Source organism: Mastigoproctus giganteus, chromosome 4 (assembly GCF_048544385.1).
Source record: "Mastigoproctus giganteus isolate SK-2022 chromosome 4, ASM4854438v1, whole genome shotgun sequence".
NCBI classification, from domain to species: Eukaryota; Metazoa; Arthropoda; class Arachnida; order Uropygi; family Thelyphonidae; genus Mastigoproctus; species Mastigoproctus giganteus.
The window spans coordinates 180,839,361-180,863,012 of NC_143578.1; the positions used below are offsets into that span (position 1 = coordinate 180,839,361).

A 23,652-nucleotide genomic window follows, 5' to 3' on the forward strand; every position below is an offset into this window, starting at 1 on the left:
AATAAAAATATGCTGAATGGTATGATAAAGAATAGGAGAAGAGATGATGACCAGAGTAAATACTTGATGGATGAGAACCTAATAATCAAGGATGAAGAGATAAAAGAAACAAGGAAATATTTTGAAAATCTATTGAACATGCATGACAGCCAGCAAAAGGCAGGTTGATCATAAAAGAGGAATTGAAAGAAAAGATTCAGAATAATGTGGAATAGAAAAGATACGGAATAATGTGGTGCACGCAGGGAAAAACATTGACAAGTAAGTCTGCTGGTATACATGAGATAAACGGAGAGATGCTGAAGACTACAGGTGAGGCAGGGATAGCATGAACATACAGACTGTTCTGCAAGATCTGGGAGGAGAGACAGGTGCCGAAGGACTCTAAGGAAGGTTTGATCTTCCTGTTGTTCCAGAAGGAGAACAGGAAGAAATTTTCAAATTATAGAGGCATCACACTGACATCACATGTAAGTAGGCTGTACAAGAGAGAGTGTTAGAGTGGAAGATAAGAGGAAAGACTGAAAATAGGATGGCTGAGGAACAGTATAGCTTTAGGCCTGGCATATCGACAGTGGATCTAATTTTCTCCATCAGGTAAACTGACGGAAAAATGTTATAAATACAAAGAATTATGGATGGCATTTTTGGACATAAAGAAAGCTTTTGATGCCGTGAAGAGAGAAAGTGTAGGAGGTTTTGAGAAACTTAGGGATAAAGGAACACCTTGTGGAGAGAACTGAGAATATGTACACCAACACAGTGAGCAAAGTAAGAGCAGTGATAGGGTTGATGGAGAGCTTCGAAATAACGTCAGATTTGAGGCAAGGAGGAACCTGTCACCACTACTGTTCATAGCTGTCATGAATGATATGCAATGTAGAGTGGTGGAACAACTTGAAGACCAGATGAAATTCATGCTCTTCAAAGAAGGGAAGAGAGCAGGGAACAACTGCAACAGCACAGCAAGTTGATATGTGGGCTAATATGCCAATGAATTTGGACCAGTTTTCAGCCAGGAGAAGAGTGAAGTAATGGTTCTAAAGAGGAGTGGCAAGCCTGACAGATACATTACAACGGTTAACAACTGAAGTATCTAGGAAGCACCATTACAAAAACTGGAGTGATAGACAAAGAAATAAGTAGAAGGATACAAGCGGGTGGAATTTCTATAAGCAGACAAGAAATCTGATCTGGAACAGACCACTGAAGTGTAAGAAGGCTATATCAGACCTGTTATATACCAATTGTAAGATATGCATCTGAAATTTGGACTATGAGGAAAAAAAGATAATAGCAGAATGCATGGGGCAGAAATGAGATTTGTGAGGAGAGGAAAAGACAAGGCACGACAAAATCAGGAATGATATGATTAGGGAGAGAATTCAGGTTGAAAAACTCCAAAATAGGATTGGAAGGTCCTGTTTGAAATGGTTTGGACATGTCAAAAAGATAAACGAGACAAGTTTTCAAAGAAGAATGTTTGATTTACAAGGGACAAAAGACCAAGGGGGGGAACAAGAATAAGGTGGCAGAACATGATAAAGACTGGTGTCATTAAGAGGGGAGGAAACTGGAGTGAAATCAATATTGGAAAGAAGTAAACGGACAGGGCATAGAGGAAAGGGTTCATATGTTGCTCCATGGAATAGAGGAAGAATGACAGATGAGTGGTTAGAATGGGAGGAGGTACTATGGGGGAGATCTTTGTTTCTGAGTCATAGCCATAATTCACCACCAGCAACAGTGGAAGAGAGAAACAGTGTGGGTCAGCAGCAGCATGTTGAAGATCCTAACATGGGGGTTTCCTAATTTGCATCAAAACTGGATGCAAATTCACTGCTTAGTAAATTCACTCATTTTAAAATGTGATGAAACATAAGACAGCTATTCAATGCATGTTAATTCAGACTGACTGCAGGTAATTCACACGTTACTATGTAAAATAAGTCAACAAACATGGGGCAACAAAATGAAATGCTGCAACACTGCAATTTCAAGATGGAAAGTCAATTCCTGAACTTTTTGATTGTGTCTCATCTGGCTTAGAAATAAACATAGTACCAAAATACACCAGATTGTATGACAAAAGAATATAATTAATTTTACCATTATCAGCCTTAAACTAAAACATGAATACCTCATAAAGTATGTGCTAACATTAAGAGCACAAAGTCATAGAAAAATGCTGCATTAAAAGCATTTTACACTGCTAATGAACGATTAGCCACCCTAAAAAGTAAATTAATCAATAATAAAATGCCTAAAGGGTTTGTAAAGTATCATATAAACATATGCCAGTAAGACTGCCTAGAGTGCTGAGATTTCAATTCTGAATGCATTATGTAACACACATAAAGTGAACTTTTTTACTCAGTATGTTTAGGATCACAAAGTTATACTGCAAGAGATTTTCTAAAGGTTTGTGCAAAAGTATCATTAGTATAGGCATATGATGAAAGAAGGCAAGCTTATACAGCATCAGCCAAAAAAAAAAAAAGCTTCCATTTCACCCATCCATTCACTCCAAACACTTTTCTAGTTCTGCCTTGAACTTAAGTTTTCGACCACCACCACTACTACAGATGGAAGTTTGTTCCAACTATAAACCACTGGTAGGTTAAAAGCAAATTTTTGCACATCTATTCTACAATCGTCTTTCCTCAATTTGATTTTATGTACCCTCAGGTGAGTAATCTGAGCAAGAGGAAGGATACCATCAGCACTGAGCTTGCTCAAATCATTCAAGGCCTCATACACCTGAATCAGATCACCTTACAGGTGCCTAGTCTCCAGATGCTGCAATTTGCAGAACGCAAGTCTTGCTTGGTAACAGCAATCCTTTGTTCCACTCACCAATCTCATTGCCATTCTCTGTACTCATTCCAGCAGCTCTACATCTTTTCTAAAATGAGGCTTCCAGACCTGCATACAGTACTCAAGGTGTGGCCTGACCATTGTCTTATACAAGGGGACAATCACCCCTATCCCTGCTAGCAAAATTCCTGTATATCATGAGCCACTATGAGCTACTCTTCCAGCCTGTCTGCATTATTCAGAAAACTTCATATTTGACTGCACAATTACCCCCAGGGACTTTTCATTCTCCACTACCCGAGTGTAGTACCACACAGTTGGTACATTACTCTGCGGTTACTGCTCAACCTTTCTAGATCCTGTTGCAGTAGTGTACTATCATTAGTGTCATTAACAACCCTGCCAACCTTCATATTGTCTGCAAACTTAGACATTAACCCCGATATACCTTCATCAACTAGAAGACAACAATAGGCCCAACACTGAACCCTGGGGGATTCCACTTCCTTTGTGACCACATCAAAGTATCCAATCAAATTTGTCAGACAAGACTTCCCCTTAACAAAGAAACCTATGCTGTATTTGAACTATAACTGCAGTCTTGTCTGGATGATCCTGCATTGCTTCTTTAACCAGTGACTCCATTATTTTCCCTGGAAGAGAAATTAACCAACAGGTCTGTAACTACTTTTTTTTTTTTTTTTTTTTTTTTTAAATTTTAGGAGCATTAGCAACTAAGGCCATATTGCTCCGGGATATGCAGTGGTCATTCCCTGACCTTTCCGCATCCTCCATATTTGGTGGTTATGGGCTCGAACCCCGGTCTAATCAAGAAGCGTGTGCTACGCACTGCTGCTCCTTCCTACCTGGCTACGGAGGCGGCCTGTAACTACTTGTCACCCTTTGATCCACCTTTGTGAATTGGGGACACATTTACTCATCTCCAATCCGTGGAGACATCCCCTGAGTCAAAGGAAGCTTTCATAATTGTGGCTAAGGGTTTGCTTACTTTGTTTGCTGCCTCCTTTAATCTAACTGGATAGATCCCATCCACCTCAGGTGCCTTTCTTATGTTCAATTTTAACAATTTCTCCTCCACTTTACTCTCAGTTATTACAAAATCATTTAGCTGCCTGCTAGACTTTGATAAGCTTCTGGCCTCCATTTCCCTACAGACTTCCTCATGTGTCAATGTAGATGCAAAATACTCATTCAGTTTGTCATCTACCTCAACAGGTTCATCAACAATTGAACCATCGGTATCAAGTGGACGAATATAATTCGTCCCCTTCCTTTTAGAGTTAACATAAGTAAAGAAGTTTGCTGTTTTTCTTTGCATCCTTTTCCAAAGATTTCTCATGATCTGCCTTTGTTTGTCTAACCTCCTTTGTGATTTGATTACAGACTAGCTTATATCTACCATAGTCTTCTGAGTCACCTGATAATTTATATGCATCCCATGCGTTTTTCTTCTCTGCCACGAGTCTTGTTAGTTCATCTGACATCCATTTAGGCCTAAACCTTGAACAGTATTCCTTAGTTGGGACTAAAAGCCTAGTAGCTTCCAAGATTACTTCCTTGAATGCTTCCAATTTAGCAATGAATTCCATAAGAAAGCAAACAAATTTTGCATAAATGGCATTCTTATAATAGCATCTCATATTATGAGACTTTTAAAGACCTGTCCAAGTCTTGCAGTTCAAATAAATAATGCTTTCCAAGTGCAAGGCTAGGCAACTCATTGTAAAGAGTTTCCCAATATAATATGTTATTAGTACTAGTAGTGTCAAATGATCTATTACTAGTACCGTATTCGTAATGGCAAATGCTTATACAGTGTAAGCTAGTGTTGGTAGTACTAGTAGTTGCAAATACCAACAAAAAAAAAAAAAAAAAAAAAACCAGAAACGTTTAACCTCATCTGTATGTCCCCCCTCCAATAGTTTGTCTAAATAAAATAAAAAATTAATCTACAGCCATTGTCAATCCACTGATGGAAACCTCCTCAACAAGTCATATTGAGGGAATGGACCATAATATGCCAGGCTGGTCCAGTTCGGGTTGGCAGATACTGTATTAAGCAGTCAGGGGCTTGAACCCAGGTCTACTCAGAGCGTGTGCTCTTTGAGTAGACTCCCTCGTCTAACCACCCAGCTATGGAGACTACTCTGTCTAAATTTGTCTAAATACTCCTTAAATTTATTCAAACTATCGACATCCCGAACCCTAGATGGATATTTATTAAAACAATCTATTACTCTTTGGCTAAAAGCAGTGTTTGACACAATTATCCTACAACCAATCTTCTCAATTTAATTTTACATTTCTTTATGCATGTTGTCTGAAAACGAGTGAGGAAGCCATCAATATTCTCAATCAACTTAAAACCTTTACATGCTTCAATCAGGTCTCCATGCAGATGCCTAGTTTCCAGATGATGCAATCTGCAGAAGTGACATCTTGTTGTTGAAGTAGGGGTTTTAGAAGCATCAGCAACTAAGGCTATATTACTCCATGTATACTGTCATATGTTTTGTGGTCAATTTTCTGTTTGCTGGACGAAAAACCATTCTACCCTTGCGTAAGGCAGACTAATTCAGCAATGTGAAAAACCCATAAAAATTCATGATGTCATCAACTCTCTGCAACTGTTCCAAAAGATTCACGTCCTTTTTAAAATGAGGCTTCCATACATATGGAGTTCTCAAGATGCAGTTTTTTTTACACCTCCTAATACAATGTGATAATCACCTCCACGTCCCTGCCAGCAAAAATCCTGTTTATCACTGACAAAACCACGTACTGTCCTAGTATCTTGTCAGCACTGTTCAGAGCATTTCAATATCAGGATACCTCACCCAAGATACCCCACCCAAATGGGTATCTTATTAAAGGATTACAGCTATCCATATGCAGCCATCCAGTATTTTACAATTATCAATATTAAATCCTCCATTGCCAAATCTCAGTCCATCTGTCTAGTTTTTCAAAGTAGATTAAGTTAACATAACATAAGTTTATTATTATTAAATAATAATAAATAAAGAAGAAAAATCATAACAAAAGCAAAACAAAAAACTACCTAAATATTAAGGGGGCATTAGTTTGCCTTCTGTTCCAGGGAAAATTATGGGGTCACTGCCAAAAATGAAACAAGATTAGTCAAGGACACAAAGGGATATTCTTACCAAGAAAGATTTAAGTTATGAAACTTCAACAGCTAGAAATGATTATGATGTTTAAGGGTTACAATGGAGTAAGTAAGCTCAAAGCAAATAGTATCCTTCCTTATGCTCAGACAACACATATGAGGGAGCATGAATTTAAACTTAGAATGGTTGCAGGACAGAGATGCAGAAATCTGATTTTTCAGACAATGGGTAATTGATTGCTAGAATAAACTTCCATCTGGTGCTGTGGAAGTGGATAACTTCAATAAATTTAACGAATAACTGGACTATGTGGCAAACTACATAGGGCAATTTTGCCTGTAACTGGGGGGGGGGGGGAAGAAGAGAGAGAGAAAAATAACTGAACCATCATTCAAACCAACATCCATGCAAGCAATATAAACTATCACACTTTACAACTAAACATGAAGCAACAGCAATTATTTTTACTAACTGCCCTAGAATCCAATGAGGATGACCCACAAAGAGGGGTTGTAACAGGGTAGTTGATTGCTGATTGATAGTTCCCCATTAACATGATTTGAATATATTAAAGTTTCCAACACTGGAACATTCTTCAGAAAGACTTTACAAAGGAATTCTGAGGAAAGAAAACTTTAAGGAAAATTAAGGAAAAGAGCTGTCCAAGAATCTCGATATAACTACATTGCCATACCATTAATACCCCAGCTACCCATATTATCTACAAGTAACCTTTATTTAGAGGAAAACTAAAATTGCGTGCTGAAACCTTTGGTCTCTATGAAAGGCTCTAGCCTCCATAGAACACTCTCCAGCAGTTTTCTGTAAAAGTCAGTGATATTTTCTGCCATTCAGCCTTCAATATTGTGACAAATTCAGCTCTGTTTTTTGGGCAGTTTCTCCTTACACGCAGCAAAATCCATCCTAGAAATTTTCAATAGGATTGAGGTCAGAACTGTGGGCTGGCCAGTCCAACTTTTCAATACTCTTGTTCTCAAGCCAATCTGTTACAAAGGGAGCACCATTACACAAAGCACTGTCCTGCTGATATAAGTATGATCCTTCCCCCATTGTGTTACCATAACATAGGCAATGCATTATTATCCGAGACAACTAGACTGACCTCAGAATTCATGGTTTTGTCTAAAAGAACGAATTATCCCAGACAAAAGCATGAGAAACAGCTCTAGATCAAAGCCCTCTTTGTCAAAATTCACTGTCAGACATTACAGTCCTGCAAGTAGCTTTCTCTGGGCATCCACCACACCCAGGCACAACTGTCAGCCTGTGAATTATGACTTGTCACTCCAAATCACAGCTTTCCATTGGTCTACAGTCCAAGAAGAGTGGACCTTACACCAAGCTAGATGGCATCTGGCAATTAGTTGTGGTGATTTGTTTGGTTTGGATTTTATTGGCGCATTAGCAACTAAGGCTATAATGCGCCGAGACCGGTTGTGGTGATTAATGGCTTGTGGAAGGCTGTACAACTGTGGTAACCTATAATCATGCAGTGTCCTGCACACTGTACTAGTGTTGACATGTCCCAATATCATCTCACTGAAGGCCTGTGTGTGTGGGGGGGGGGGGGGAGACATCAAAACGTACATTCTGAAGAGATGATTCTTTGGCAGGGCTCTCCTGTAAATTCTGTCAGATTTGGAGATTTTGTGGGTTGTTTTGTAATGGTTTCAGCACTAGTCTGCTTTATTTGCATATCCATTGTCAATCATTGACATAGATCTTCAGTGCCATCAATATGTCACACACAGACCGATTTCTTATTTGACATCCTATTATCATTCTGTGCTAGAAGTATGTTAACCATTTCAATCATGGCATCTTGCATTCACATTAATCATACTACTGTCTCCTCAAACTTACACAAGCATTGTGAGTAACACATGGTGCTAGGGTAGATGTGACCAAATATTACAGAAGGGGGAGTACAGATTGTAATAGTAGGTTAGTGTATATACCATATGTCATGGAATATAAGTCAACTTAATACATAATCAGACTCTTTTTCTGCCTCAAAAGTAATGTTTAATAAAATATTTTCCATATAACTGGCCTGTTTTTTTAGTCATCTTTTGCAGTGCTGTATTCCAGTAAAATCTGTACTAAAACCAACCATATATTTAGACTTCAGAAAAGCTTTTATTGTTCAACAAAAAAGATTGTCATACAAATTAGAGAACTGTGGCATAAGAGGCAAATTACTACTATGGATAAAGAGGTGGTTGGATGGGAAAAGACAGAGTGGTTACCAATGGGCACTGATCTTCTTGGGCTAATGTTATTAGTGGAGTCCACAAGGGTTCAGTGCCAGGCCACTGTTGTCTTCAATATTTATTAATAATACTGATGAAGGCATATCACAGCTTAATGTCTAAGATTACATGTGATACAAAGGTTGGCAGGTAGGTGATACTGTTATCAGGATATGCTACTGCAACAAGATCTAGAAAAAATTAAGCAGATGGAGTGAGAAGCGGTAAATGTAGTTTAACATTGACAAATGTAAGGTACTACATATGGGTAGCAGTAATCTCAGAGTAACATACAAATTGTGTGGAAGAATGAAAAAGAACTGGGGATAATTATGTAGTCAGACATTAAGTTTTCTGAGCAGTACATTCAGGTTGCCAGGGCAGCATGTATGATCAAGTCAATGGTGTAGAAGAATTTTGCTAGCAGGGATAAGGATGGGATTATTCTATTGTAAAAAGGCAATGGTTAGACCACTTCTTAGGTACTGTATACAGCTCTGGAAGCCTCATTTTAGGAAGTATGTTCATCTGTTGGAATGGGTACATGAAGAGCAAAGAAATTAGTGACTGTAACAAATGGTTACACTAACCAAGAAAGACTAGAGTTCTGAAAATTACAGTGTCCAAAAGCTAGGCACTTGCGAGGAGACGTGATTGAGGTGTTTAAGGCTTTGAATAGATTGAGTTAGCTAAATGATGGTGGCATCCTTGCTCTTGCTCAGACAATGCAAGAGGGAACATAAATTTAAACTGAGGAAGAATGGTTGCAAGATTGCATGGAATTTTCTTTCAACCAGCAGGTAACTTGGTTGGGGGAACAAACTTCCATGTGGTGTTGCAGAAGTGGGTAGTTTAAATAAATATAAGGAAGAACTAGACAAACAAAGAGGGAATAGACAAGTGATGTGGGAAGTGGCTTTTTTTTTTTGCTGATGCTGCATAAGCTTACTTTTGTGCATCATTTGCCACTACTAATACTAAAATCAAGATCCAAAAACTTAGAGGCAATGACATGATACCACTCTATATATGTACTCACAGGATACTTTATACAACACAGCCATTCCCTTGTCACCTGTTTATTATTATTATTATACCACTATTGATTTCTCTGTAAACAATTTGTCAAGATGAAAGTATCTCTGCTATAAGAAATTAACTCTAAATGTAAATCTGAAGATAACTCATAATGAGTTCCGCAAACTGTTTTCCTCTTTATGAAAAAAGACAAATAAATTTTTGGGTATTAAGAAGTGAGAAGCAATGAATATTTTTTCAGAAACATGTAATAAGTTGTAAATATATCAGCATTAATTCAAGCTTAGGATTTTATCCTGTGCACAAAAGTCAAGCGCAAAATTTCTGACATATTTATAGTGCTTCCAAATCTCTACTTATATACTAGAATATAACAGAAAAGTAAAGTGTGAAAAGGAACCTTACCTTTTCAAAGGATTCCCTAGCTGGATCTAGCAGATCTTTTATTTCTTCATTGTAAAGCTATTTAAAAAAAAAAATACAGAAAATTTCAAATCAAATAAATTTAATATTTTAGCATAGTAATTAATAATTTACCTAACCTCTAGTCCTCACTTGTACTAAAAAATATTAATTCAGTTAACATGAGAGACTGTTTTTACAGGAACGAGATACACCTCAACAGAAGGGGGATGCAAGAATATCTGCTGATGCTACTGAGGCAGTGTTAGGTGTATTGGAAGACCACTAGTTTAAGGAAGGGGAGAAAAACAGACTAATACTTTGAGAGCAGCTGCAAGCAGAGGTGAAATTAATTCTTGAACTTTTTATAGTGGGGCATGCAGCAGCCTGGCTTGCTAGCAGTCATCATGAGACAGGGAAATATGGACTGTATTAGGGTTAACAAAAACAGATGTACGTATAAATGAAATGGCAACTGAAGTTTTATCTTGACTAATGAAAATTACTGCACATGGGGAGCAGTAACTCCAGAGTAACATACTGACTGTGTGGTACTATAATCAGGGTAGTGGAAAATAGAAAAGAATTGGCAGTAATTTTACAGTAAGATATGAAGTTCTCTGAGCAATACAGACAGACTGCCAGGAGAGCTCATAGGGTTTTGTCAATGATATACAGGAATTTTTCTAGCAGGAATTAAGAGGTAATTATCCCATTGTAAAAAGTAATGGTTAGGGCACATCTTGAGTGCTGAATATATTTGGAAGCCTCATTTTAGGAAGCATGTAGAGCTGCTGGAACATGTACAGAGAAAGGCAATGAAATGAAGGGAACAAAGGGGCTGTTCTTACCAAGAAAGGCTTCAGTCCTGCAAATTGGATGTCTCGAGACTAGGCACCTGCAAAGTGATCTGATTGAGGTGTTTAAAGCTTTGAATGGATTGAGCATTTTCAATATTGATGGGATTCTTCCTCTTGCTCAGACTAGGCACATGAAGGATGGATAAATCAAATTTAGGAAGGACTTTGTCAAAACTAAAAAAACTGAAATGGACTTGAGCAGGACACATAGCTCAAAGACATGATGACAGATGGACTAAGAAAATAACAGAATGGTACCTAAGAGGAGCTAAAAAAAATCTGGAAGACAACAACGGAGATGGACAGATGAAATTCACAAGTTCAGGTGTAGTAAATGGATGGCCATTGCACAAAACAGAAGAAACTGGAAAGTTGCTGCAAAGATCTTCATATTGCAGTGGATTGAAAATGGCTGATAATGATGATGATAATGTTGTTGTTGCAGAATAGATGTGTGGAAGTTTGCCTTTAGCCAATGGATGGTTGATTGTTGGAATAAACTACCAACTGTTGTTGTGGAAGTGGACAGCTTAAATAAATTAAAGCAAGAACTAGATAAACGATAGTAGGAAATGGAAATGAGTAAGAGTTTTTTTTTTTTTTTTTTGTTGATGCTGTATAAGCTTGCTTCTTGCATCATTTGCCACAGCTAATGCTCAAACTTGACTATCTGCCTCCACCTCTCTCTTTCAAGGATGGAAAGACAGTTTTAATGTGAATACATATACAGTTTATGTGTATATCTATTGCACATTGTTTGTTTCTATGTTTTGCATTTAAACAATTTTAAGCAGAAGTGTTTGAATCGGCCTGAGAATTTCTGCTACATGTGTTAGACAGTTTACAACAAAAACAGAGAGGAAGAAATTCTATGGTATTACTAAACTTTGGATATTCTTTGCTTGCATGATTGGTGATCATGACAGAACTTGGGCTTCACATATGTGCTGTATGACCCTGCACCACACATCTGAGGATGCAGTTAACTGCAAAAATTAAAAGTATGCCTTTTGCTGTTCATGTGGTGTGCAGAACTGCACAACTACATTGACAATTACTATTTCTGCATGACAAAAATATCAGTGATGTCCATAAAAAAAGTATGGCATCAAATATCCTAAATATCATTTGCAATAAGGCCTGTTCCACATAATGAAGACCTGCCAATACCAGATACCTCAAAATCATGGAATAAATGAAGCAGTGATGAACATAGCAAGGATTCTTGTGTTGCAGACTTTGCAAAACCATCCACTTCAACAGGTTTGGACTATGAAAACTTAGTTTGCAATTTAAACTTATCTAATGAACCAGCAGAACTCCTTGATTCTAGGTTACAACAGTGAAGTTAACTGAAGAAGGAACTAAAGCTACAGTATATTGAAAACATCACAATTTTTTTTCAAAATATTTCATTACGGAAGACAGTATATGTTTTTTTTTTTTTTCATGACATTAGTGGTTTTCTGAATGAACTGGGAACTGAACACAATCCTAATGAATGCCGTACATTTATTTGAAGCCTCAAATTTAAGTTTAAAAGCAATTTTGCTGCCAATTGCCTCTACTTCCAGTTTTATGGCTTGGAGAAAAAAAACATATGAAAGTATGTCCAAGATCCTAAAACCAATAAAGTACCACAACTTTAATTGGAATGTCTGTGGTGATCTTAAGGTAATTGGATTATTCACTGACCTATAGGAAGGGTTCACAAAATATTTTTGTTTTTAATATTTGTGGGACAGTTGTGTAACAGAAAAATATTATATTGCTCTTCAGTGGGCAAAGAGGGAGAAATTTTTTACCAGGGAGAAGTAATATAAAATATTATCCACTGGCTGAACAAAAAAAAAAAAAAGGAAAAAAAAAGTTTCTTCTACCTTTGTATATATAGCTTGATTTAATGAAGAATTTTGTTAAGACACTGGAAAAAAGAAGAGCAATTTCTGCCACTCAGGCAAGTGTTTCTCAGTTTAACAGATCCAAATCTATCAGAAGAAACTTTCACTGGTTCTCAAATAAAGAAATTTCTCAAAGGTGATGTTTTTGAAACAAAGCTGCAGAATTCAGCAATATGGCAATCGTTTAAAGCAATTGTGCACGGATTTCTTGTAAGAAGATAATTATAAATCTCCAATAAAAATTTCACTGCAATGTTACAAAGATATGGTCTGTCAAATCTCCTTGAAAATTCATTTTCTTCATTCCCATCTCAGTTTGTCATCAGAATTTTGGAGGTACAAGTGATGAGCAAGGGAGAACACTTTCATCAGGAAATATCTACAATGGAAAAATGTTACCAAGGTCATTGGAATACTGACATGAGAAATTACTGCTGGTTTCTTAAGAAGGCAAAATAGACTATAAGAAAAAGTCTGAATGGTAAATATTTCTAAGGAAAGAGAATGTATGTAGTAGATTATATATTTGATTAAAAGTATTATAAATGAATACTACTCATAAATGAATAAGATTTTTCAGGCAGTGTGAACTAATCATTAAGTTACTAAAATTTCAGTATATAGTTCAATGAAAATGACAGACAATTTAGGAATTTTGGAAAATCAGCAGATCGATTTCCTTTTAGAATCTGCAACTTTTGCTCTAAAGATTATTATTTTTATTTTATTTTATTTTTTTTTTTTTGCATTGGCCAGTGTAACTTACTAATTCTTCCTTAAATTTATTCTCAAATGACCCACTTCCACAACATTACATGGTAGTTTATTCCAGGGAATTTCTACACATCCATTCATCCTGCAACCATCCAGTTTTCAATTGTAGTTTGTCCTCCCCTCATTACACTGTCTAAGAAAAATTTCAGACTTCAATCAGGTCTCCTCACAGGTGTCTAGTTTCCAAGCGCTGCAATTTTCAGAACTGTAGTTTCCCTTGGTAAGAGTACCCTTTTCCTTGATTAATCAGGCTGCTCTTCTCTGCAGCCATTCCAAGAGATCCTCAATATAAAATGAGGCTTCTCCACATATGTACTATTCAAGATGTGGCCTAATCATTGCCTCCTCATCTCTGCTGGCAAAATTCCTATATATCATCAACAAAACCCTATGAACTGTCCTAGCAGCCTGCCTGCACTGCTCAGAAATTTTATTCTAAGACCATACAATGAACCCTAGATCTCATTTGTTCTCCACCATCTGAAGAACTGTATCCCCAGAGTAGTATGTACATTTCTCATACTCTACAATGAATATAAACAAAGGCATCTCCCTTTGGCTGTATCATGTCCAGCTACAGGCAGCTTTGCAAAGAGGAGAACAAATAGTGCACCTAATATAATCTTGATTCATAGGGAGAACTGTCAGCAGTTCTCCCTACAAATGGTGGAAAGGCTTGCCAAAGCCTTCCCACCACTTTGAGCTTTTCACTTTGCTTCTCTAGTCTGAGGCACGATTTTAGTCAAAATTTAATTTAAAAATACCCAAAACTAAGATATACAAATATAAGAACACTACACTAATCCCACCTTATCTGCTGACAGTACAAACTATGCTATTTTAATTTGTGCATTCTGTGATACAGTTACATTATAAAATCATGTTTGAATTATAAATTTATAAACTTAATAAAATTATGTCTAATATTAATTATACTCCTATGGAATTACACAGAATAATGCTAAATAGTGTGTATATCATTCTTATATTGATACAACAATAGCAGCAAAATTCAACTTGCATTTTTTAAGCAATTTCAAAGGCCAGGTAAAGAACAAATTCCCTAATTTTATCATATAAAAATAAATAATAACTGCATTACTAATTTTTAAAAAAATATAACAAAATAAATACTTTTTTAAGTAATAAAAAAAATTCCTGTCAGCAGCTCTCATGTGGAGGTTTCTTCCAACTTCACTTTGAGTTAAATCAACCTATGGTCGACTATAAAAACAAACCTGCTGAGGATCACATCTCTATTTTTAGTAAACATTGGTTATTATTTATTACACTATATTGGATATCTTCAACTATGAAAACTTGAAAATTATTCATTGTCTTTGTTAATGCAACACTTAGCTGCCCATAACTATACGCTTTACTTGAGCATGCAGGCATATTTTTGCCTGCATGCTCAAGTAAACCTACACAATCAAACTTATGTATATTTTACTTGAATGAAATGAAACATGAAAAATATCAAAATTAAAATGATATACAAGAATTATAAAAATAAGAATAATTTAAATTGTCTGTGCTAATTTAATATTAAAAAAAATGCTAACTTATACAGCATAAGCAAAAAAAAAACTACACCTACACTTGTTCAACCCTCTAATCTGTCATTATTAAGTAACAACAATAAAAACAATTACACAGCAAGGAAGTACACTTCACCTATATAGGTATGTTAATTAGCAGATTAAAAAATGTCTAAGCACTAAAAGTTCCCTTTAAACATGGAGACTTCTGCATCCAGAAAAAAATGCATTGCCCTAAGTTGTTTCATCTTGAATTTCTAAAACAATATTTTATTTAAGCACATGATGAATGTCAACCATCACGTACAATCTGAAAATCCTTCAAGACTATGTTAACTCAAATTTTCAAATTACATGAGCTAACCAACATGAAATATTATTAAACTATATAAAGCAAATACAGTTCCAATTTCTATAGCAAAAAAGATTTTCACAGCAAAATTATTTCAAACTGAATATCCTGGATCCTTTGTAGTTGAATGGTTTAGCCACCATGCTCATCATGTGTAAATATATATATGATTAATTCATGGAAATTTCTTAAGAACAATATTTAAGGAATTTGGTTGAAGTGAAAGATGAAATCACTCACATCAGAGAGCAGTACAGAAATAATATTACCTACAGTTATGGAAGCTTTCCATATACTTCTTTAAATGCAATGGAATGAACAGTGATCACATACTGAGAATATTTTTGCATGAACCATGTCCCTTATGCCTCATAAGCATTGTCACAATATCAGAAAATGCTGTAGATGAATAACTTAATTAAACATAAGGAATTCTGCCAAAAGCACCTTGATTATCCTGTAAAAATAAATCTGATATAAAATTAATATTATTACAGACAAAAGTTTACTGCAATACTTAGCTATTCTAGAGATTCTACCTCCATAAACTGTGCAGTCACTTTAAATTCTGGAGGGGGTTCCCCCCTTTCTCGAGATTCTTCATGTAAATCAGCAATTCCACTGAAAAGGTGTTCGACAGCATGCGGAATTATTCCCCTCTCATCTGGTGTAACATTGACATCAAAGCCAGTTCCCATGGTATATGTCTTTCCAGATCCAGTCTAAATTTAAAATTCGTTAAATTTTAATCATGAAATTAAGATACTTTTTATTTGAAAGGGGAGAAAAAAAATGAAAGTACAGTAGAAACCCTTAACCAACTCACCAGATTAACTGATGTCCCCACACCTCTTTAAAACAGTAATGCCCACAGCACAGACTACTATGCATGCAACTAGTGCAGTACACTATGAATATTGAGTTCTATGCTTCCCAAGAAATCAGCTGCATGTTTGTTCTAAACAGTGTTTGCACTAGCAAAACTGTTATTGTAATTACAGTATAATTTAATTAAATATTACACAAATTAATGGAATATAAGTGAGAAAACAAAGCTTTTGTTCCTATGAAAAAAAAGTCGGATGCTATGGAAAAACACAATAAGAGTGTCTAAAAATTGCTGTTGAATAAGGTATAGGTGACAAAATTAGAGATAACAGACAATGTATTATGGCTGTGGTTTACATAAGAAAGGCAATACAGAACTCCAACCAGCAGATCCATAAAAACAGCATAAAAACAGACCCTTAATCTCCAATATAAAGATTGATGTGCGGCAAGTTTCATAGCAAGTGACAGATAGCCTGGACGTTTGAAAAAGTGTCACACTATTCATGAATGTAATCAATGCACTGAGTGTTACTGGGGAGAGATTATCCACAGCTCAGGCTGTTGCTCAAAAATGTACAAAAGAATTAAGATCATTTATGAACAGAGAAAAACTGATTAAAGAATAACTCTGTAACATAGAGTTCAGAAAACAGTTCTGAGCTGATGATGGGGGGGGGGAGGAACGGAGCCTGCCACATCAGGATACAAAAAAAATTTAAAGGAAGAATCATAGTAGCTGAATAATGTAAATGGAACTCTCAAATTCCCACTTTTTGTTATTGGTAAATCAATTAATCCTAAGGTTTTAAAAATATAAATTGTTCATATTACCACTCACAAAAACAAGCAGGGTTGGACTCTATATTATTCAAAGAATGGTTTTTTCCATGAATTTGTACCTTCTGTAAAGAAACGCTTTAAGAAAATAAACTTATGTGAAAAGGCCATTCTGTTTCTGCATAATGCCAATTCATATCCCAATTGTGAGGAAAACAAAAAAGGGGAAATAAAGGCCATGTTTTTACTACTGAACGTAACATGTTTGATCCAGCCTATGAATCAAACACAGCTCATAGTAAACAAAAAAGAGAGAGGATAGAAAGAAAACTTCAGAACCATCTGCTACCTAAATGGTATCTGAAACAAAATGGCAAGGATCTGAAAGCTAAAAATAGAGAAAATTAAAATATAATTTTAATTTTATTATGATTTTAATACATAATTATTATTATATATAATATTAAAACATTATTAATAAACAGTGATGCCTCAACTTACAAGATTAACTAGTTCCAGAAAAAACATCTCTTATCTCAAAATTCTCTTAAGTCAGGTAACTGAGAATAACCTTATACCAACTGAGAGTCATGAGAGAAATTAAAAAAAAAAGTGTCCTTCTGAAGTGTAAAGTAATGAAATTTATTTATGTTTAAAATAATAAATTATATCACTTTGATATTGAGGCCTGAGGCTGTTTCTCCTCTGTGGCTGAAGTAGTGGTCTTCTTGAAATAGGAATCCTACTTAGTCTGCTTGGGTTAGTATTAGTATTAGTAACGGCCGCATGGTGCAAGAAAGCCTATGGCTTATGCTGCACCAGCCAAAAAAAATAAAATAATAAAAAAAAATAAAAATAAAAAAAATAAATCCGAACAAAACAATGATAAAAACAAAAATAAATAACTAAATAATAATAATTAATAAAATAAAAAATAAATAAAAAGGAAATTAAACCTATCATCCTATGTGCTTCCCTTACCCGAAAGTACTATCCAGATGACCTTTGAATTTCCCCAAACTGTCGGCCTCTACCACCCATGAAGGCAACTTATTCCAGTAATTTATAACTCGCTGGCTAAAATAGAACTTCCTGCAATCCAATCTAAACATTTCCCCCCATAACTTGAATTTATGTCCCCTAGTTCTAGCATCATTTATAATCTTGAAAATTTTGTCCTCATTCATTTTACTGATGCCTCTCAGAGCCTTAAACACCTCAATCAAATCTCCTCTAAGGTGTCTAGTTTCCAAACTCTGCAACCCACATATTCGAAGTCTTTCTTCATAAGGACACCCTTTTGCCGATCTCACCAGGCGAGTTACCCTTCTTTGCACCCTTTCAAGAAGCTCGATGTCTTTCTTCAGGTGCGGTCTCCATACTTGAACACAGTATTCCAAGTGTGGTCTAACATAAGCCTTATATAATGGGATTATCACGTCCCTATCTCTACTTGCAAAAGTTCGATAGATCATGGATAGGACACCATGGGCCTTCCTTGCAACCTGTTTACAATGTTCAGAGAATTTCATGTCTGACCATATCGTAACACCCAAGTCCCTTTCCTCCAGTACTGGCTTTAGTTGAACTCCACCAAGTGAATAAGTTTTTTTGGGATTACTGTTTCCCAGGTGTAATACCTTACACTTTGTTGGATTAAAGCACAGCTGCCATTTTTCTGACCATTCCTGAAGTCTATCTAGGTCTCTCTGAAGAAGCTCAGCTTGACAGTGATCATTAACTACTCTCCCAATTTTAACATCATTTTACAAGCTGACACAAAATAACCCTGTAAGGTGTTCCACTGCACCATCCATAAAATTGGTTGACTTGAAAATCCTATTCTAAAGTAAATCTATTTCTCCAAGCAATATTTTAACTGCTCCGCTACTGTAATAACCTTCGTAATATTTTATGCTGTTAATTTTGACTCGGGCTGAACAATTTCTGATGCAGACAACAGCTTCATCAATGGCTTCTATATCTTCCTCAGACAGGTCAGAAGAATGGAGCCCACAAGCTCATCCACATATTCAGCTGTTGCCCGCAGACCAAGATTTTCACCAAGCTACAGAATTTGTTGTTCTTGTCTCTTCTCTTCCTCTGGCTGAAATCCTACAAAATCTGCAGAAATGTCAGGCTACAAATTTTTCTATCCTGATGCCAGACATTTAGTGCTCAAATCCTCCCAAGCATTTGCAACATTACTTACGGCACCTTTGATGTTATACAATTTCCAGAATACTTTGAGGGTGGGTTTGTCTTCACCATCAGTAGCATGAAAGCACTGCCTAAAAAAGTTAGCTTGTGGTATTTTTGCTTGAAGTTGGTAAGGACATTTTAATCCACAGACAGGACAGAGAGAATAGTATTTGATAGAAGGAATTTTAATTTTGATAAAACCAGGCAGAACGAGGTGTTCCCGTGAGCACGAGCATTGTCCAGAAAAAAAGATGGCTATTTGAACTAGATTTTGCTCTCAAGATATCTTTCCACAGCTGGTAGAAAGTAGTTTTTAACCCAGTAATCAAAAATATAATTGGTGATCCATGCATTTCGACTGCTCTTAAAAATTACACGGAAATGTGCCATATTGCAGTTCTTTAATGCTCTGAGGTTTTAAAAATGATAAACTAAAAGTGGTTTCATTTTAAAATCCCTAGAAGCATTTGAGGCTTTATGGCGTGATGTGTTTTTTTTTTTTTTTGTTTTTTTTTATCTTCCATAATGTAGGTTCTTTTAGGCATTTTTTCCAAAACAATCCAGTTTAAGTTAAATACCTGGTGTTTCCCCCCAACCAAATACTGCCACAAACTCAGCTTTCCAGAAAAGCTTCACCATGACATGTCTGCAGTTTAACACCTGTACATCTGTAAAACCAACCTCTGCTAGCATTAACTCCATATTAATCACCGGTTGCTGCTCTTTAAGTCTATTGGCAAAATGGCTCTGGCTTTCTCACTAATTAATGCTTGACTTGATTAGAATCACTTGTGTTGCTTTCTACAACTCCATGAAGGTAATTCAGCCTCCATTATACCTCCTTACAATGTACACATGTTTATGAATTATTTCAATATCTCCAGAACTAACTCTGACCAATTCTTTTATTTTTTCTCTATTTAATAACACAGTATGAACTGTAGTCCCCCACTTAAAATTTGACAATATCAGCTGTATACTTTCCATTTTCACTGCATTGAATAATTTTTAATTCACTTTCTAATTTTAACTTTATCACTGTACTGATCACTTTTTTTCACATGTGCCACATTTATAAAAATAATTTTCAAAAACAATATAAATCTATTGAAACTATTAAAAAATAATATAATCTGCAAAGCACATCTGAGCAACATGCCACGTCATAGAAAAACTGAAGTGAAGTGGCTCAGCAAGTGCATAATAATTCGCATTACTTTGTCAGTTGGCAATCTAACAAGTCTGAGACAGAGGACCTTTGAAAATTAATTGGAAATTGAGATAATGTAAATCAGGTCACCACTGTACATTATTCAGAACAAAGCTATTTTAATTTCATCCCATTGCATATAAAGGCCTTGGAGGAACAAATTTAAAATTATTGAATTTAACTCAAGACAATCATTTTAAACTAGCAGCAGAAATTAATTGGCCAAGTGATTTGGTCCTTCAAGGCCTTGTATTTTTAGTGAGAGAGAAAGTATGAGTGAGCAGGGAAATTTTTTCCTGTTTGTTTTTTTTTTTGCAAATGCATAAAACTTCCTTTACTTATATAATTTAGCCATTCTAATACTCTGTTTTTCTTTACTTTTGGTTCTAATTTTTGCTGAGGGTTGTAAAAGTTTTTTTTCTTTCTATCCCCTTTCTTTCTCTTTTTTACTTCATCTAATTTAAATTAATATTATATCCCCCCCCCCCAAACACTGTTGTACATTTTCATCGGACCCAACAATTGAATTTGGAACAGTATTGTCCATATAATAGCACAAGAGATTTTAGTTTGTTTCCATTAGTCATTAAGATAATTTCTTAACTCTCTCTCTCTCTCTCTCTCTCTCTCTCTCTCTCTCTCTCTCTCTCTCTCTCTCTCTCTCTCTCTCTCTCTCTCTCTCTCTCTCTCTCTCTCTCTCCCCCCCCCACTCCCAAAAAAACCACAATTGATCATACGGTGTCTGACAAACTCCAGTTTTTTCTATACAAAAATTTTATTTTTAGCTTTCCATTGAATCAAAAATGAAAGTTTAATTTATCTGATTTTGCATCATTTGAAATTTCTTGAATGCAGTATGCATTTTTCCCACTCTTCATTGTCACTCAATGTCCGGCTTTTCATCAGAAAAATACCCCTTGGAAAAAAAAAATATATATATATATCTCATCTACAATTTATACCCCATCCACCAAGGATTTAGGCCCCACATCCACCAAGAATTCATCTCCCTCACCGAGGTAGTAAATTATGATAGCTGGATGAGGGATGTTTTTACACTCCCAATAATTGCAAAAACATTCAGCTGTGGTACCTCTCAAATGCCAAACAAATGGTTAATCTCTCTCCCAGCAACAGAGAATAGTGCAAAATCATTTAGAAAATAATGATGTGAAAAGGCATTATATTTTATTCAGAACATTAAAAAAAAAAAAAGAGAAAACAAAAATTAGAAAAGCAATATCTGTCAGATACCACACTAGTGTCCTGGGTTTACCGACAAGCTCACACCCCCTTCAATGAATTGCCAATTAGCAGCAAAGTGACATTGGAAACGAAGATATTTTCACATTATGTAAACAGCCATCTTAGAATAGCCTAAATATTTACTGTGTTTCTAATGTTCATTAGAAGGTCTCGAATACTCTGAGACATTTGAGTCTTATAGTGTTTGGAAAAACTAATATATGAAACAAAAAGAAAGAAAAAAAAAAAAAAAAAAAAAACATTATCACAGCTAATAAATCCTTTTCAAATATTATATCAAAAATTTTAATATTAGGAAGAATAGTATCTCAAGCCTCTTAACTTGGCTCCAGTGGGCAAGGCTTTATAGACCCCCACACCACCAGAAATATCTGCTCTGCATTAACTGCCAGTTTGAGATTAGTGGCAGCTCCGCTGGCTAACTTCGTAGATACAAGGAGTATTTCAAAATTTGAAGACCCGAGTATGAATGGTATAACCCCCGGGGGCTCACAATATCATCATTCTATTTCTTGGTGATTCTCTCTCTCTCTCACTCTCTCTCTCTCTCTCTCTCTCTCTTACAGCATAAGCCTCAGGCTTCCTTGCACCACATGGCTAATAATAATATCTGAGGTGTCTGGTAATATGTTACTCAGCATTTCCATTAGTAGATGCACATGATGAAAAAAAGTAAACTTATACAGCATCAGATTTAAAAAAGAAAAAAAAAAAACACTTCCCATTTCACACATCCATTCACTCCAAAGGTTTGTCCAGTTTTTCCTTGAATTTATTTAAACTATCAACTTCCACAACAACAGATGGAAATCTGTTCCAGCAATCAAGTACCCGCTGGCTAAAGACAAACCTCCACACATCTAATCTACAACTGTCTTTCCCAAATTTGAGTTTATGCTCCCTCAAATTCATAATCTGAGCATAATCCCATCGGCATAAGACTGCTCAAACCATTCAAGGCCTTATACACCTCAATCAGGTCACCTCGCAGGTGCCTAGTCTGCAGATGCTGCAATTTTCAGAAATTAAGCCTTCTTTGAAAGAGCACCCCTTTGTTCCCCCTTTACCAATATTTTTCCCTTCTCTGTACTCTAACTACTCTACATCATTCCTTAAATGAGGCCTCCAGATCTGTATGTAGTATTCAAAGTGTGGTCTGACCATTAACTTATACAAGGGGATAATCACCTCCTTATCCCTACTAGCAAAATTCCTGTATATCGTTAACCCAATGACCTGTTCTGGCAGCCTGTCTGCACTGCTCAAAAAACAGCATATCTGGCTACACAATTACTACTTGTTTTCATTCTCCACTACCCTGAATGTAGTACTACACAGTTCGTACATTTTTCTGGGGTTAATGCTACCCATATTTAGTACTTTGCATTTGTCAATGTTAAACTTCAGTTGCCACTTCTCAGCCCAACTGCCCAACTTTTCTATATCCTGTTGCAGTAGCATACAGGCATTACTCTCATTAACAGCTCTGCCAACCTTAACATCATCTGCAAACTTCAACATTAAGCCTGATATACCTTCATCAATATCACTGATAAAGACCCAAAACAACTATGGGCCCAACATTGAACCCTGGAGGACTCCACTAATAACATTAGCCCATTCTTCCACTCAACCATCCTTTTATACATTGTAGCAACTTGTCCTTAATGCCATACTGCTCCAATTTGAACAGTGTTCTTCCAGATGCAACAGTAACAAATGCTCTCCTGAAATACAAGTATAAGATATGAAAATTATTTTTTGCATTCAGTTCCTTTGGGACCACATCATATTATCCATTAATATTAGTCAGACAAGACTTCCCCTTAACAAACCCATGCTGTGTCTGAATTATTACTGCAGCTTGTCTAAATGATCCTGCAATGCTTCTTTAACCAGTGAATCCATTATTTTCACCAGAACAGATGTTAAACTAATAGGTCTGTAATTACCTGTGTCACCCTTAGATCCCCCTTTGAAAATTGGAGATACATTTGCACACTGCAATCCGTGGGGCCTTCCCCTGGCTCCAAGGATGCTCTCATAATTATGGCTAACAGGAGAGTCTCTCCTGTACTTGTTAACAGGAGAGACTGCTTCTACAGGGATGGGATACACTTAAATAGAAAGGGTGCAAGAATGTTTGCTGATGCTATCGAGGCAGTGTTAGGTGGGTCGGAAAACTGCTAGATTGGGGGGATACAAGGACTAATAGATTAACAGTAGCCACTGGCAGAGGTGAAAGTGATTCTTGCA

At 36.1% G+C, this 23,652-nt stretch overlaps 1 protein-coding gene across 2 annotated transcripts in view; it reads right to left on the reverse strand.

Moving 5' to 3' along the window:
• LOC150087230 (kinesin-like protein KIF21A) overlaps positions 1-23,652 on the reverse strand; it is a 779,086-nt gene that overhangs the window by 605,736 nt on the left and 149,698 nt on the right. For both annotated transcript variants that reach the window (XM_090371900.1, XM_090371899.1), the window contains exons 4-5: positions 15,650-15,832; positions 9,686-9,742 (exon numbers count right to left, since the gene is read on the reverse strand). In XM_090371900.1, the coding sequence (XP_090228026.1) occupies positions 9,686-9,742; positions 15,650-15,832 (240 nt within the window). The remainder of the gene's footprint in view (positions 1-9,685; positions 9,743-15,649; positions 15,833-23,652) is intronic.